This window comes from Rutidosis leptorrhynchoides, chromosome 6 (assembly GCF_046630445.1).
Source record: "Rutidosis leptorrhynchoides isolate AG116_Rl617_1_P2 chromosome 6, CSIRO_AGI_Rlap_v1, whole genome shotgun sequence".
Lineage (NCBI taxonomy): Eukaryota > Viridiplantae > Streptophyta > Magnoliopsida > Asterales > Asteraceae > Rutidosis > Rutidosis leptorrhynchoides.
Window position 1 is genome coordinate 444,928,367 of NC_092338.1, and position 16,371 is coordinate 444,944,737.

Below are 16,371 nucleotides of genomic sequence, written 5' to 3' on the forward strand. Positions count from 1 at the left end.
GTATCAAAATAATGAGCGGAAGCATGTTTCACATATCGTTCAAAGACCTGAGAAAAACATAGAAATCTGTCAACGAAAACGTTGGTGAAATCATAGGTTTAAGTAAGTAAGTGAGTAAAAGTAAGTCGAACCACAAGATTTGCAACATTGAAGAAATAGTAGTACATTCTAAAAGTTAATATTCACGAGCACCCAATTATCAAGGCTTAACATTCCGTCCGTTGAAACCCATTAATAGTGCTAGAACAACACTGTTTCTCGAAAATATATTTCATCCGTAGACGGTAGCGAACCGTCCGAGATGAGGGTTTGTCAAACCCATATGGCCATACAACATAAGTTCACGCCTACACTTACACACTGCAAGAGTAACTAATGATAATCGAATTGAGGATTTTTTTCTAAACTCGTATGTAGAATGTTTGTTTTCCTCTACTTGTGTTCACTTAGTTAAAAAGAAATGTTTATGTTTTCTCATCCCAAATGTAAGTTCAAAAGAGTAAAAGTGGGACTATGATCTCACCTTGAGTGCAAGAGTACAGAGACACTTCAACAAGTAACGTACCAAGTACAACGCTAGTCTTGACCTAAACAAATAGGGTTGTATCAATAACTGTAAACACGATCGGTCAAAGATGTTCAATTAGTCCTATGGCTCGTTACGAATCGATTATGTAGCCTGTGAATCAAATTGTCAAGTTTCATGCAAGATACAAGTATAGAATCATGTTAGAAAGATTGCATAATCATTTGGTTAAGTTTGACAAAAGTCAAACTTTGGTTGGGTCAAAGTCAACGAAAAAGTCAACGTGTTCGGGTCGGGTCTCGAACTATTTTTCTGAGGTTTTTATTCATATATAAGCATGTTAGAACAAGTTACATATGAATCGGAGGTCCATAGACTATCAAACATTTTTCGTGTTTTGGACAAGAAAGACAGAATTAAAACTGTGCCTATTGTCGCGCCGCGACAAGGATCGCCGCGCCGCGGCACTTAACGGGTGCTGGTACCTGGTCAGGCTCAATTGTCTAAGTCCCAAATCAAAACTCAAACAAACACAAAACACAAACCGTAAACACTTAGAACTCGTATCTTATATCGTTGGAAAGCTCTTTTGACAAGGAACATAACTAAACATGTTTCATCAAACAAAACATCATTTTCAATAACCGATTTCTCATCATGTGATCATTTAAAGTCCATTTTCAAGTTTCAAGTTCACAAAATGCATTTTAAGTTTCGGGAATCCAATTCACACATATGATATGCCGTTTTGAAGGTAATGAAACATGCATTGCAACTAAACACTAACAATTAACATTTCATGGCATTCAAGCATCAAAAAGTTCATCTCAAGAAGGATCAAACCCTAATCAAGAATCTCAAAATCATTAATCATGTTTTTGAAGTTTTACAAATCAACCTACACATCAAAATGAAGCTAGTGATACTAGTAACATAATTAAAACATGAACTTTAACAATTTAACAACATTTAATCTTCCAAAATCAAAGATTAAGCAAACCCATTTTCAAGTGTTCAAACTAGTTACTCAAAACAACAAATCGAACAAACAAAACATATATTCATGTTATACACGAGCCATAGACACTAATTAACACTTTTATAATTCAAAAACATCAAGAACAAAATCTAGTGATTTTAGAAAGTTACCCAAAGGAGGTGAAATTGGTATCAAATTGTAGAGGATGAAGAGAGGATTCCAAATATGTAATTTGTTTTGATGTTAGCTTCCAAATCCGAATTTAGATGATGAATCAATGGTTTAGGTGTTTGAGAGCATAAAAGGGAAGAAAGAAAAAGAGGAAGGAGGTGATGAAATGAAGTGTGTGGTGGTGAGGAGTTACTAGTTAGTCAAGTTTGCCCGAGTGGCAAGATTAGTCCCTCAAGTTTGTAGTCGGGTGCGGGAATTAACCAAAAGAATTATTTTAAATTACACGAGAGTATGGGAGACGTTATAATCTAATAACAAAAAAAAATTAAGAATGTTAGCTAGCGGAGGATACGAATCCAGTTACGAAGGATATTATTTAAATAAAAAGACGAGCGTTAAAATAATTTAACGAAAAAATGCGGGATGTTACAATAACCAATGTCCTTATATTCTAATTATAACGAGATTTATGGTTATTTCTTGTTATAACTAATATCGTCTTAAATTAAACGTTGACGTGTGGCTTTTTGCATCTTTTGACTAAAATAAGTTCCAAAATGTGGTCATGTTTTTTTTCTTAATTATAATTTAATAACTATACTCCGTACCAATTTAAACAGCTATCGAAAGATGCTTACTATATTTAATTCACAGGATTCTTCGCTGGAATGTGCGAATCATCTCTACTAGTGAAAAGACTCGTGAAATCACGGGTTTGATTTATGACAAAATTTGAAATGGAATAGTTTAGATGTACAATGTGAAAATACGGGTTTTGAAATGGAATAGTTTAGATGTACAATGTGAAAATAAGGGTTTTGTGCATAAAGTATTAAAATCTAAGTTTAATGCCCCGTGAAATCACGAGTTTGTTTAAAAAAATATATAAAAATAATAATTAAAGAATTACTATAGGAAAACATCCAATATCATTAAAATTTTAGATCCAAGTAATTTGTCTCCCTATCTATTTCTTTGGAGTTCGCGGTCGAATAGACCGAATCATTTCTTCGGTATCATATGTTATAAGAACTCTTAGGTGATACAATGTATCAATTTTTATAAGAACTCTACTCTTGGATATTTCACCGGACTCCTTTTATTCACTTACATCTTCATCATCGAACACGAGTCTTAGCCGCAACAACTTGCTTGTTTAGGTTCCTCCTACATAAAAAGCCAAACATTAAAATGGACTCTTAAAACCTTTGGCTCTTCATATAAACATGTACAATATACCTATTAAGTATCAACATTATGAGCAATCAAACTAATATATACCCATAAGATAACTAAACTAATCAAAAATACAGCCTCCATTTATTTAAATTTTTTTTAAATCCAAATTTAAATTCAACCCATGTTAAGCAAAGCCCTTCTCCCTACACTTTTCATGCACATTAGCTAACAATGAAGTACTATAATGTGTTTGCACTTGTGCCTATTTCAAGCTTTCAAATTCACAACTTTCTTTAATTATTCCATCGTCTCCAAGCCTATTAATAAAACTAAATTATAAATGTCAACAAACGTAGCCCTTAAATGAAGAAGTAGCTAAGGCTGCACATGACACTTCTTCAATGAATATGCATACCTACAGAGGTTTATGGTGAACTTAGATCAAGACATATATATACACACACACATCATGTAAAAAGCATAAGTAAAATACTTATATCTTTACATAAAAAACACATAAATAAAAAGAATAGTGTCCATCCTGTTGCAAAATAATTTATAAAACTTCAAGAAGACCCAAATTCCATAGTAGGCAAAAAAGGCAGAACCAACTCAATACAAAACAAACGTAGAACCTAAAACAACACCAGGAAAGTGATATCTAAACTCAAACACTCACAAATCATATTCAAGAACAACCAAACTCATAAATAAACTGAAAATCTTGAACAAAATTAAAAAACTACGATGTGATAAATAAGCCTTTCATTGTATTTGCACATTTGACAGTAATGTATTACAAATTTACCTGTAACAAAATTCACTTCGTCATTTCATCAAACACCAAGTGTGCGTGTAAGAAGATGCCTATCTTTCCTTAATTCACAAAATTATCACGTTTTAGATGCATAATCATTCATTGTCTTATCCTACAAAAAACAACCACCCGGATGAATATTTGCAATGCAAATGCCAACTTCTACACATCAGCTAAATCATAATCCATCCATTATGAATATTAAGCCAAACAAATTTAAAAAAATATATATGAATGATATTATTGAGTATGGGGAAAATTGGGAAAAAAATACAAACTTTAGGTTTCAAAAAAAGAATGTTTATGGAATATTATTCATATTTCATACATAAGTTGAAAGCTTACTTAAGAATCAACACAAAGAGAACCTGCAAAACAACAACATCCAACCATAAATCTACTTAGGGTAAAAGTCGATCTTGAGAAAAATTAGCGTAAACTATGAAATCAAACCCAAACTGTTCGATTCTATCTCACTCCTGTTAGAGTTTTATATACATAATAATCAACACATATATATAACACCCAAATCAAGTTATAAGTGGAAAAACTAATAAATACGTAACACCCAAATCAATATTAAAGATTCAATCTTAAGCCAAAAAAATTATAGCAAATAATAATCAAAATATATGTAGAACAATGAAAGATTGGCCATACCTTAAGCCAAAACAATTCAGGTGCCGATTGGTTGTTGATGGCTTCAAAAAAAAAAAAAAAAAAAAAGATACATAAATAAACATCAGGGTTGATGATAATAATGAAGAAGATGATCAAACCCCATTATGTATTACTCCGTATTACTTTGCCAACCTCAATGACACATAAAAGTCACGATCAAAGACCACCTTATAAAATTCTACCAAATATATCTAACAAATTAGTACAATAAAAAGCCTAACAATATTATCCATATAAAAATATACCTCTTCTGTTCAGCAGCCAAGAGCTTGGCCTGAAGATGTTGACCTCACATGCAGACTGTGGAGGACTCCTCGGCTTTGGACGCGCCTTGCTTGATATACGTTCATAAAATTTCTGCACACATTCAAAACACGAAAATATTTAAGTAATCATATTACCTAATCTGTATAATCAATCCAAAAGATCCCAACATATAATAGAATATGTATAGATTATATTGTTATTACTTAATTTGATTTCAAAAATCGCTGGAAGATGAAGATGTGTAAAGTTTTTTTTAGCCGGATAACTATGTTTTGGGTGGCGTGTTTTAGGGTTTTTGGTTGAGATTTGCTTTTAAAAAGAAGATGAAAAAGGGTTAATTAGAATGTTACGGAGTATTATACTCGTGTTATAATTCAGTAGGCTTATAACTACCTTTAGTGGTTTGATTCTTGATGTTATAATTCAGTAGGCTTATAACTACCTTTAGTGGTTTGATTCTTGATGTTATAATTCAGTAGGCTTATAACTACCTTTAGTGATTTGATTCTTGATTTAGAATACTAATAATGAAGTGTAAGAACAAAGATGATAATAGAGAGAAAGAAAGAAACACTTTGTAAGTGTGAGAAATGGTGCAAGTTTAATGCTTGCATTCATGAGTATTTATAGCCTAAAATCTCAATATAAAAATACATACTTTGTGTACCAAAATTGACTATATGTATACACCAAAATTGACTATCCATATCTATATTATTATTATTATTATAACACTCCCCCTTGGATAGCAATTTTATTTTGTTGAAGATCAACTATAAATTACTGCCTCGTTAAAAACCTTGCTAAAGAAAACCCAGTGGGAAAAAAACTTTAGCTAAGGGAAAAAGAGTGCAGCATGGAGTTGACTCCCCCTCAAGTAGACATCGCTTCAGCTGTTACATCTTTTGAACATGTCTCATGCCAATGTTATGAACGTGTGTTCTGAAAATAGCAGTTGGAAGTGCTTTCGTGAAAAGATCAGCAGAGTTTTTGCTAGATTGCACATATCTCATTTCAATCTGGTTGTCCTTAATGAGATTTTGAGTGTATGAGAAGAATCTAGGTGGTATGTGTTTTGTTCGGTCACTTTTGATATACCCTTATTTCATCTGTGCTATGCAAGCTGCATTATCTTCAAAGATAGTTGTTGGACTTTTATCGCGTTCTAGTCCACAAGAATCAGTAATGAGTTGTGTCATTGATCTCAACCAAAAACATTCTCGAGTAGCTTCATGTAATGCAATCACTTCGGCATGATTTGACGATGTAGCAACAAGTGTTTGTTTTTGAGAACGCCATGATATTGCAGTACCTCCATTTAGGAATACATATCCAGTTTGAGATTTAGCTTTATGTGGATCAGATAAATAACCTGCATCTGCATAACCAACCAAATCTTGTTTTGATTCGTTAGAATAAAATAATCCTAAATCAGTAGTTCCTCGAAGGTATCGAAATATGTGTTTGATCCCATTCCAGTGTCTTTTGGTAGGAGCAGAGCTGAACCTTGCCAACAAATTAACTGCAAAAGAAATGTCAGGTCTTGTACAATTTGTAAGATACATAAGAGCTCCAATTGCACTAAGATATGGTACTTCTGGTCCAAGAATGTCTTCTTGATCTTCACATGGACGAAATGGATCAGCTTCAACATTGAGTGATCTAACAACCATAGGAGTACTTAATGGTTTTGCCTTGTCCATATTGAAACGTTTCAAAATCTTTTCAGTATATGTTGTTTGATGTACAAGTAAACCATTAGGCATATGCTCAATTTGTAAACCAAGGCAATACTTGGTTTTTCCGAGATCTTTCATTTCAAATTCTTTCTTTAGAAGTTGAATGGCTTCATGGATCTCTTTATTTGTACCTATGATGTTAAGATCATCAACATAAACAGCTATGATCACATATCCGGATGTTGTTTTCTTAATGAAAACACAAGGGCAAGTAAGATTATTTGTATACCCTTTGCTTATCAAGTAATCACTTAATCGGTTATACCACATACGTCCCGATTGTTTTAACCCATATAAAGATCTTTGTAATTTAATCGAATACATTTCTTTGGGTTTTGCATTTGATGCTTCTGGTACCTTAAATCCTTCAGGTATCTTCATATATATATCACTATCAAGTGATCCATATAGATAAGCAGTCACAACATCCATGAGATGCATTTCTAAATTTTTAGAAACTGCCAGACTGATTAAGTACCTAAAAGAAATTGCATCCATAACAGGAGAATAAGTTTCTTCATAATCAATTCCCGGTCTTTGAGAAAAACCTTGAGCTACAAGTCTAGCTTTATACCTTGTAACTTCATTTTTCTCATTTCTTTTTCGGACAAAAATCCATCTGTATCCTACAGGTTTCACATCTTTAGGAGTGAGAATGATGGATCCGAAAACTTTTCTTTTATTGAGTGATTCTAATTCAGCTCGTATTGCTTCTTTCCATTGAGCCCAATCATGTCTATTTTGACATTCAACCATAGATGTTGGTTCTGGATCATCATCATTATTCATGATGTCATATGCAACATTAAATGAAAATTTCTCATCAAGATTTTTCATTTCATTTCGGTTCCATAATATTTTTGAATATGCATAATTGATTGCAATTTCTGTATTGACATCATCAATCTCCTCTGCAGTAGGAGTACTGATTTGTGGTTCTTCTTGAACACTTTCTTTTACTTCATTATCAGCTGATTTTCTTTTTCGAGGATTTTTATCCTTTGAACCGATTGGTCTTCCACGTTTCTGACGTGGCAAAGATTCATGAGTGACGTTATTGCCAGCTTTTGGAATTTCAATTCGAGCTGGAGTATTTACTGCTGGTATATATGATTTTGTCACCGTTTTTGTATCTGTAAATGCATCAGGCAATTGATTTGCAAGTTCTTGTATATGCATTATCTTTTGAACTTCTGTCTCGCATTCTTTTGTGCTAGGATCAAGATACTTTAATTGAGGTTCACACCATGAAACATCATTTTCTTTATTTTTCATTTCTCCCCCTAATCTAGGGAACAATGTTTCATTAAAATGACAATCAGCAAAACGTGCTGTAAAAACGTCACCTGTCATAGGTTCAATATACCTTAATATTGAAGATGTTTCATATCCAACATATATTCCCAACCTCCTTTGAGGACCCATTTTTGTACGTTGTGGTGTCGCAATTGGAACATACACTGCACAACCAAATGTTCTAAGATGGGAAATATTTGGCTCTTGACCAAAAGCAAGTTGTAGGGGGGAATATTTATGACTTGCACTTGGTCTGATGCGAATCAATGCAGCAGCATGTAAAATTGCATGACCCCATATAGATACAGGGAGTTTTGTTCTCATTATCAATGGTCTAGCGATTAACTGTAAACGTTTAATCAATGACTCGGCTAAACCATTTTGTGTATGCACATGAGCAACAGAATGTTCAACAACAATTCCTATAGACATGCAATAGTCATTAAATGCTTGAGATGTAAATTCACCAGCATTATCAAGTCTCACCCTTTTAATGGTGTAATCAGGAAAATGAGCTCTCAATTTAATAATTTGGGCAAGAAATTTTGCAAATGCCACATTACGGCTTGATAACAGACAAACATGAGACCATCTGCTAGATGCGTCTATTAGAATCATGAAATATCTAAATGGTCCACATGGTGGATGAATTGGTCCACATATATCACCTTGAATTCTTTCAAGAAACATTGGTGATTCTTTCTCAACCTTAAGTGGTGAGGGTCTAGTTATCAATTTTCCAAGAGAGCAAGATGTACATGGAACCATTGTATCATGATGGATTTTTCTATCCTTTAGTGGATGTCCATGAGTACATTCAATAATCCTTTTCATCATTGTTGATCCTGGATGGCCTAATCTGTTATGCCATAAACTGAATACACCAGGATCAATATATTTTTCGTTAACTACCATATGTATTTCTGGTACATTTATATGTGTATAATGTAATCCAGAACTAAGTCTTGGCAGTTTTTCAACCACATGACTCTTGTCAGTGATACTTAAATATTTCTCATTTTCTGTTGTCACTGACTGATAATCATACCCGTTAAGGTATATGTCGGAGAAACTCAATAAATTTCTGCTTGATTTGGGAGAAAATAAGGCATCATTTATTAAAAATTTTGTACCATTTGGTAGTATGAAATTTGCCTTTCCTATCCCTTTTATCAAGTTAGCAGGTCCTGATATTGTATGTATAGTTCCTTCCGTTGGTTTTAGATCAATAAAATATTTCTCGGATTTAAGTATAGTGTGTGTAGTTCCACTGTCTGCTATACAGAGATCTCCACCACTTGATTGATGTTGTATTCCAGCAAAATTCATATTGAACTTCATATATAAGAAATAAATAGTGAGTACATTAATATTACACAATATTTTAAACGCAAATAGATAGTACTGAAACATTTAGCAAACATAATGACAAAGACAGACGATATTAAATCGTTTATTTTTCAAAAGACACACAACTTAAACATTCAAGAAATCTTCATATAAATCAGATGGTTTCTCAGTGACTGTTGGATCAATATTATCCACAAAATTTACTTCCTTTTCTTTACCTTTCAGCGAATCCTGATACATCTTAACAAGATGTTTAGATGTTCGGCAAGTATTAGTCCAGTGGCCCATTCTACCACATCTGTAGCAAGATTCTTCAGAATTTTTAGAAGAATTTTCTTCAACATCTTGTTTAATGGGCTTGTTTTGTGGTTGATATTTATATTTTCGTGGATTACTATTTCTTTGACCACCACGGCCACGACCACGACCACGTCCACGCCCATTACCATTACCATAAGGATGGTTTCTACCATAGTTATGGCTTTTGGCATGATGATGGTGATGGTTATTATAACCACGACCTTGCCCGCGTCCTTGTCCCTGTTTATAATTATTTGCAGTATTTGCTTCAGGGATTGCAAGTGTACCAGTAGGACGGGATTGCTGATTTTTCATTAATAGCTCATCATTTTGCTCTGCAACTAAGAGATATGAATTAAGTTCAGGATATGTTTTGAACTTTAGCATTCTCAAATTTCTTTGCACTGTGATGTTTGCAGCATTCATTGTGGAGAAAGTTTTCTCCATCATGTCTGCATCACTAATTTCATGTCCACAGAATTTAAGTTGTGAACATGTATTATACAGAGCTGAGCTGTATTCATTTACTTTCTTAAAGTCTTGGAACCTTAATGTTCTCCATTGTTCCATTGCAGCTGGAAGTAAAATTTCTCTTTGATTATTGAATCTGCTTTTGAGACCTTCCCATAAAACATGGGGATCTTCTACAGTCACATAATTATTTTGTAAGCATTCATCAATATGTTGATGAATAAAGCAACATGCCGTAGCTTGTTCTTTTTCAGAACAAGTGTTGTTTTCATTTATGGTTTCAAGAATGCCCATTGATTTAAGATGCATTTTTACTTTTATAACCCATGGCATGTAGTTGTTTCCAGTTGATTCTAAAGGAGTAAATTTAAGCTTTTCCAGATTCGACATTTTCTATTATCAAAAATTAAAACAAACATCATGATAAATTAGAGTCAATTTATATTCATAAGTATATAAACATTAAACATAAATTTAATATAACATAAATGATAAGTAGGTGACAGTGTCGACCATGTGTAAGCAATCATAAATAAATGTTATATAACAAAAATATAAATATTAGTAAACATAAATGAAAAATTTGGCGACAGTGTCGACCATATATTTTTTCAGGTGGTATAACCGACCTATATCATTCTGGTGGTATAACCGACCATATATCATTTTGGTGGTATAACCGACCATATATCATTTTGGTGGCAGAGCCAACCATATTTAGTATTAAGATTATCGTGCTGATAACGTGTTATAATTCAGTAGGCTTATAACTACCTTTAGTGGTTTGATTCTTGATGTTATAATTCAGTAGGCTTATAACTACCTTTAGTGGTTTGATTCTTGATGTTATAATTCAGTAGGCTTATAACTACCTTTAGTGATTTGATTCTTGATTTAGAATACTAATAATGAAGTGTAAGAACAAAGATGATAATAGAGAGAAAGAAAGAAACACTTTGTAAGTGTGAGAAATGGTGCAAGTTTAATGCTTGCATTCATGAGTATTTATAGCCTAAAATCTCAATATAAAAATACATACTTTGTGTACCAAAATTGACTATATGTATACACCAAAATTGACTATCCATATCTATATTATTATTATTATTATAACAACTCGTAATTAGCATACCTGACTCAAAATATTTAATAAACTTTTACGGAGTAATTAGTTAAATTAAAAAAAAAAAATTGTATTATGACATCAGCAGCAAGGATACTTGAAAATTTTTCTTTTTAATTTTGATTTATTTTTAAACTTAAAATAGGGTTATTTATGACATCACAAGGTTAGAGTTTTAATATTAATTATAGATAGAAGATAGAATAGAATAGAATAGAATAGATTACTAAAATAATTTTTTGGTTTTCAAGCAAAATCATTTCCCCGTTTAATGTGCGAGCTGTTTATTCTCTCGTCAATACTAAATGATATCGAAGACGGATGAAATCATTTTAATCTCTTCCCTATATCACAAAAAATTATGTTTTTGTTTTTTATTTTGAAAAAAGATGGGAAAATAAAATAAACACAAGAAACCATTCATCAATTTGATAAAAAGTTCGAAAGATTAATCATTGAGCAAACGCATAACCACCGATTGGATACAACAACATATGACTAAATGGTGAGCAAATTGCATACAAAAACAACTGAACCATTGAACTACATTACTAAGACTTAACTCCCAGAATGTTACGCTAGAAGAATATATGGGAAGAGACCTTTCGAACTTCAACTTGAGTTGTAACTTTTTTTGTGATCACAGTCATGATGATAACTTTGAAATTCAAATTTAGATTGAGAACCATAAAATCTTACGCAAATGGGCGAACATAAAACCAATTCACGTGCATGAATGAAGTGTTGCTCTCATAAATATGGAGTATGACGTCTTGAAAAGCAAGCAACGATATTCAATATTTCAATTCAATTTGATATTTGAAGGCTTGTCATTAGCTAGTATTCCCCAACAAAACTTCCCTAACAAAACTTTCCCACTCCAAGCCTTCATCTCTAGTATTCTTTAGATTTATTAATATCTCAATTTTTGTGAAACAATGAGGTTTACATGTCGTAGATGATTGTGTGACATAACATTTCGTCTATAGTATCAAGCTGGTTTGAAAAATTTGTATGGTTCAACACAGTGGCGGAAGCAAGATTTGTTTCCACTGGGGGCGGAAATTTTTTTAAAACTGTAGCAACTTTTTTGGGCAAAATATGAAGGTTTTGGGGCAAAAAATTGAGGTTTTTATGCAAAATATGGAGGTTTTTGAACAAAGTTTGAAGATTTTGGGGCAATTTTTGGAGATATTTAGGCAAAATTTGAAGGTTTTGGGACAATTTTTGGAGAATTTTGTGCAAAATTTGAAGGTTTTGGGGCAACAAAAAAAATCCACAAGGGTCAAAGTCGAAAAACTCAAAATTTTTCCACTAAAATTTAAAAATCAACTGGGGGCGGGCGCCCCCCTCTGTCCCCAAGTAGCACCGCCCCTGGTTCAACATCTACTAGCACTCATTTCAATTTCCGCTTTTTTTAGACAAACGCACAATTTGGGATTTTTTAGCCACATTGGTCTAAATCCCGTCCCTCGTTTCGACAGCCACTAGATTGTTATACAATCCATCAATTTGTCGAAGACTTTTGACGACTTGACGTTAAGCTTTTTTTTCGTTGTGACTTGGAAGGACAAGCTAGACTTGGGTTCACCTCGATCTCCTTCTCTTTTGACATTTCATTGTTTATGAACGTTTTTTTCCACACATAAAAAAAAATAGATAAATATTTTGTTAAAATGGTGTAAAGGGTGTGTTTGGTGCACTAGGTTTTTCGAGATTATGAGAAGTTATATGAGCTTGAGCTTATGATATTAATAAGCTCCAAATAATAAACGTTTGCTAGACATAAAAGGTAATCTTAGGGAAATAAAAAACTCCTAAAAATTAAGTTATTTCATAATAGGTTAAGAAAAAAAGTAGAACTTATAAATTGCAAAAAGTTTTGACTAGTTTACCAAACACTCATTAAAAATAAGGAGTAATAAGTTTCGACTCCCGCTTCAAAAATAAGCTTTAACTCTAACTTTAATCCGTAAATGTTAATAACTCGGACTCTAACTAGTTTTTATCAAAATACATCACGGAGATCTCTTAATTTAAACAAAATACTTTTAATTTATCTTTTTAATTAAAAAATAAAATAAAAACAAGATAAGACCTACTCCGCACCGTATTGTCCCATCCATAATTAATTTTCCCCAAATTGACTCTTTCTTCATCTAGGGTTTTCGAATTTCATCATCCCCAAAATTCATCCGAGTCACCATGTCGGCATCATCTAAAATGATCGTTCTAAAAAGCTCTGATGGAGAAACCTTTGAGGTTGAAGAATCGGTTGCCTTGGAATCACAAACAATCAAGCATATGATTGAAGATGATTGTGCTGATACGAGTATTCCCCTTCCTAACGTTACCAGCAAGATCTTGTCGAAAGTTATTGAGTACTGTAAAAAGCATGTTGAATCGCCTAAGAACGATGATAAAACAGCCGAGGAAGAACTCAAATCTTTTGATGCTGAATTTGTCAAAGTTGATCAAGGAACTCTGTTTGATCTTATTTTGGTTCGATCTCTTTTATCCCTTTTTATCATTAATTTAATTTTACCTAAATAATAATGAAACAATATTTATTATTTCTAATTTTGTATTACGGAGTATTATTTTTTTTTTTTCAAACGCATTATGTTAATTTAATAATAAATTAATATAATTATTATCATTAGTATTAGTATTACTATTAGAAGTGTAAGACACTATATGATGTCATAATTGTTCTTTTCAAAGTTAGTATAAGAAACACATTCGGACACTGCTTCAGGCATTACGTTCGGTTATAATTGATTGCTCTGATAATGGTTCATTAGTGTTATATAATCATCTTGAGATACTCACATATAATATGTAATTCTTTTTGCTATGTAGTGTCATGTCATTTGGGTTTGGACATCATTGTCTAGATACTTGTTGTATTCATCGGATTCTGATATAGAAATCTAAGAAAAAATAGAAACTAAACAAGTATCCAAAATTTAGATGTTAACTACAAAAACTTATTTGCATGTCATGCATATCATAGGGGGTGTTTAGATGTTTGTTGAAGGTGGTTTTGTCATATTGAGAAATTATAATCAAATAATCGCTTTTAACAACTCATAACGTCAACAAGATTGCATTGGGACTCAGAGAAAGACCTTCAAATGTTCTTTTTCGTCATATTGTTGTACTCGTGTTTAGTGGCTGATTCAGTGTAAGTTGCATTGAACTTCCTCTACAGTCTCAACTCAGTGCTCTATTGTCTGAGATAAACTGACGATACTACATGTACAAGTCGTTTAAGCTGTTTTTTTAGTCGGATAAATCTGTAAAGTTTTTATGGTTTCAAATTTTACTTGCTTTCGACATTGTCTGACAGACTGGTGCTGACCATGCTACAATGTTATTATAGATGTTATATCTGTTTATTATGTGGTACATAAGTTGTCTGTTGTTTGTCTCAGGCCGCAAACTATCTGAACATCAAGAGCTTATTGGACTTGACCTGTCAAACAGTGGCCGACATGATCAAGGGAAAGACGCCTGAAGAGATCCGCAAGACTTTCAACATCAAGAATGACTTCACCCCTGAAGAGGAGGAAGAGGTGCGCAGGGAGAACGCATGGGCTTTTGAGTAAAATTCTGTACCCCTAGACCCGTCTATATAAGAAGTATCTGCGTAATGTTAGGGGGTTTCATGCTTTTCTTATAAATCAAACCTTGAACATGTGGTGAATGTTTTAGTCATGCTATCTGATTATCTTCTTGAATTGGTGGTTGAACTTTTCATTTATTTTCTTTTGAAAACTGCAGACCCGTTGTTTATGATGTGTGTGCTGGTGATGCTGACATGATCATCTTTTTTCCTCCTTCTTCTTTTATTTGCTTCCTGCTATTGCTCAAAAATACAATATAAATTGTTAGGTTGTGTGGTTTGTGCTATGAATTAAAACAAGGTTTATGAATTTAGAGGTTGCACTTGCATATGAGTCCAAACAAGTTGGGATCAAGATAATATAGTTACCGTCTTTTATTTTTGCTTTAAAGTTTACTCTAGATCTTTAATTACACTTGATAATATTTTCTTTTAAAACTTGTTATGACAATAGTTTTCATTAGGGGTGAGCGTGGTACTATACCGGTACCGCACCGGTTGGTACCGCTACTTTTTTTAATCACATTTTGAGTACCGAATACCGTACCGATATAATTGGTTCGGTACGGTAAAAATTGATACTATATACTCGTTTGGTACCGAAATAGGTTAACGTGTACATGTTGTGATTATCGCTACGAATAAAGTGTCTTACCTTAATTAACATATTACCGTGGCATGACAAAAGTTAAGAGTCTGATCTAATGTATTAGTGGTACTTGAGAATCAAAAATTGCCCGTTTAGGGCAAATTGTATCATCATGATACTGTTTGCTGTCATCATAATGTACAACATATGCTACTATGATTTATGCTGAATTATATTTCATAATGGAGGGTGTCATTGATTTTCTGACAACTTTCTACTCTCCCAACACAAATAAAAAAGAACGATTAAGATCATTGAACATAAACAATGATCAAGTTATAGTGATTATAGTAATTTACATTGACTGAATTATAAAGAAAGTTAACATCATATAATAAAAACAAATAAACTGAACAGAAACGTTCGTGTTTTAGCGGGATTATCACCAAAATGCCCTTTTTTTTAAGCTTGTTGACTGACAGCCCTAAAAAAAAAAGTTTGACAATTTGCCCTCGCAAGGCGCAAGACAGCTTGCGTCCTTGCGACCTTGCGTCTTTGCGATCTTGCGACGTTGCGACCTTGCGTGTTTCAGTAAAAGAACTAGTTAAATGATCAGTTTGCGTTCACTGTTCCCACACACATACGCAAACTCCTCTCTGGTGCCCTTTCGCTCATCATTCGCAAGATTGTTATCAAGCTTTCTTACATTCTCCAAACACTCGCAAATCACTCGCAAAATCTTCATCATCATCCTCACGTCATCCTCCTCACATCTTCATCGTTACTAGATCTTCTTCATCCTTCCATCTTCGATCTTCCCGAGTACAAGCGAGCTTCTACGCCACCAACATCATCGAATCACCATCATCGTTCACTATGTCTCAAGAACAGGTTAGATTTCTTAGATCTATGTTATATTATTCGATCTACTTCATAGTGCTTAGATTTATGTGCTAAAACAAAGTTTTTGCACTCTTTGCACGCCAACTGTTCGAAAAAATGTGTCAACGAAATTTGTTTGTATTTTGTGTTTTTGATTGTATATTATTGAGATTGCGTACGATACCCAGGAATTTTTGCTAGATTCAAGTTGTGTAACTCTGTTGCTATGTAGACGCAAGACAATCCTTGCGTCCTTGCGTATGCCTCACAATGTACGCAAGGTGATATTTGCGACCTTACGTTTGCTATAATTTTACCTTTGCATGTGCACGCAAGGTAACCCTTGCGTCCTTGCGTCTTGATCATAAGTTAC

The 16,371-nt window shown here is 33.2% G+C and overlaps 1 protein-coding gene and 1 long non-coding RNA gene across 4 annotated transcripts; one reads left to right on the forward strand and one right to left on the reverse strand.

The window, feature by feature from the left end:
• Positions 1–2,555: 2,555 nt before the first annotated feature.
• Positions 2,556–4,959, reverse strand: LOC139853255 (uncharacterized). Of its 3 annotated transcripts, XR_011761325.1 has the most exons (6): positions 4,824–4,959; positions 4,599–4,710; positions 4,333–4,373; positions 4,018–4,151; positions 3,664–3,784; positions 2,558–2,843 (listed from the first exon to the last, which is right to left on the reverse strand). It is a non-coding gene; the product is annotated as an uncharacterized lncRNA (long non-coding RNA). The 3 variants fall into 3 exon arrangements; XR_011761324.1 differs by having other exon boundaries at positions 2,556–2,843; positions 3,664–4,151; XR_011761323.1 differs by lacking the exon at positions 4,018–4,151 and having other exon boundaries at positions 2,567–2,843.
• Positions 4,960–13,004: 8,045 nt separating this feature from the next.
• On the forward strand, positions 13,005–14,697 carry LOC139851360 (SKP1-like protein 1B). The gene is made up of 2 exons (XM_071840385.1): positions 13,005–13,401; positions 14,337–14,697. Exons 1-2 carry the CDS (start codon positions 13,105–13,107, stop codon positions 14,508–14,510), a joined length of 471 nt encoding a protein of 156 aa, XP_071696486.1. The 5' UTR covers positions 13,005–13,104; the 3' UTR covers positions 14,511–14,697.
• The last annotated feature ends 1,674 nt before the right edge of the window (positions 14,698–16,371 follow it).

What these genes read in the sequence shown, in the direction of transcription:
- LOC139851360 (XM_071840385.1), top strand. Translation starts at nt 13,105, where the DNA reads ATGTCGGCATCATCTAAAATGATCGTTCTAAAAAGCTCTGATGGAGAA. An exon ending in CTCTGTTTGATCTTATTTTG is followed by an intron (nt 13,402 to 14,336) that starts GTTCGATCTCTT and finishes TGTTTGTCTCAG; the next exon opens with GCCGCAAACTATCTGAACAT.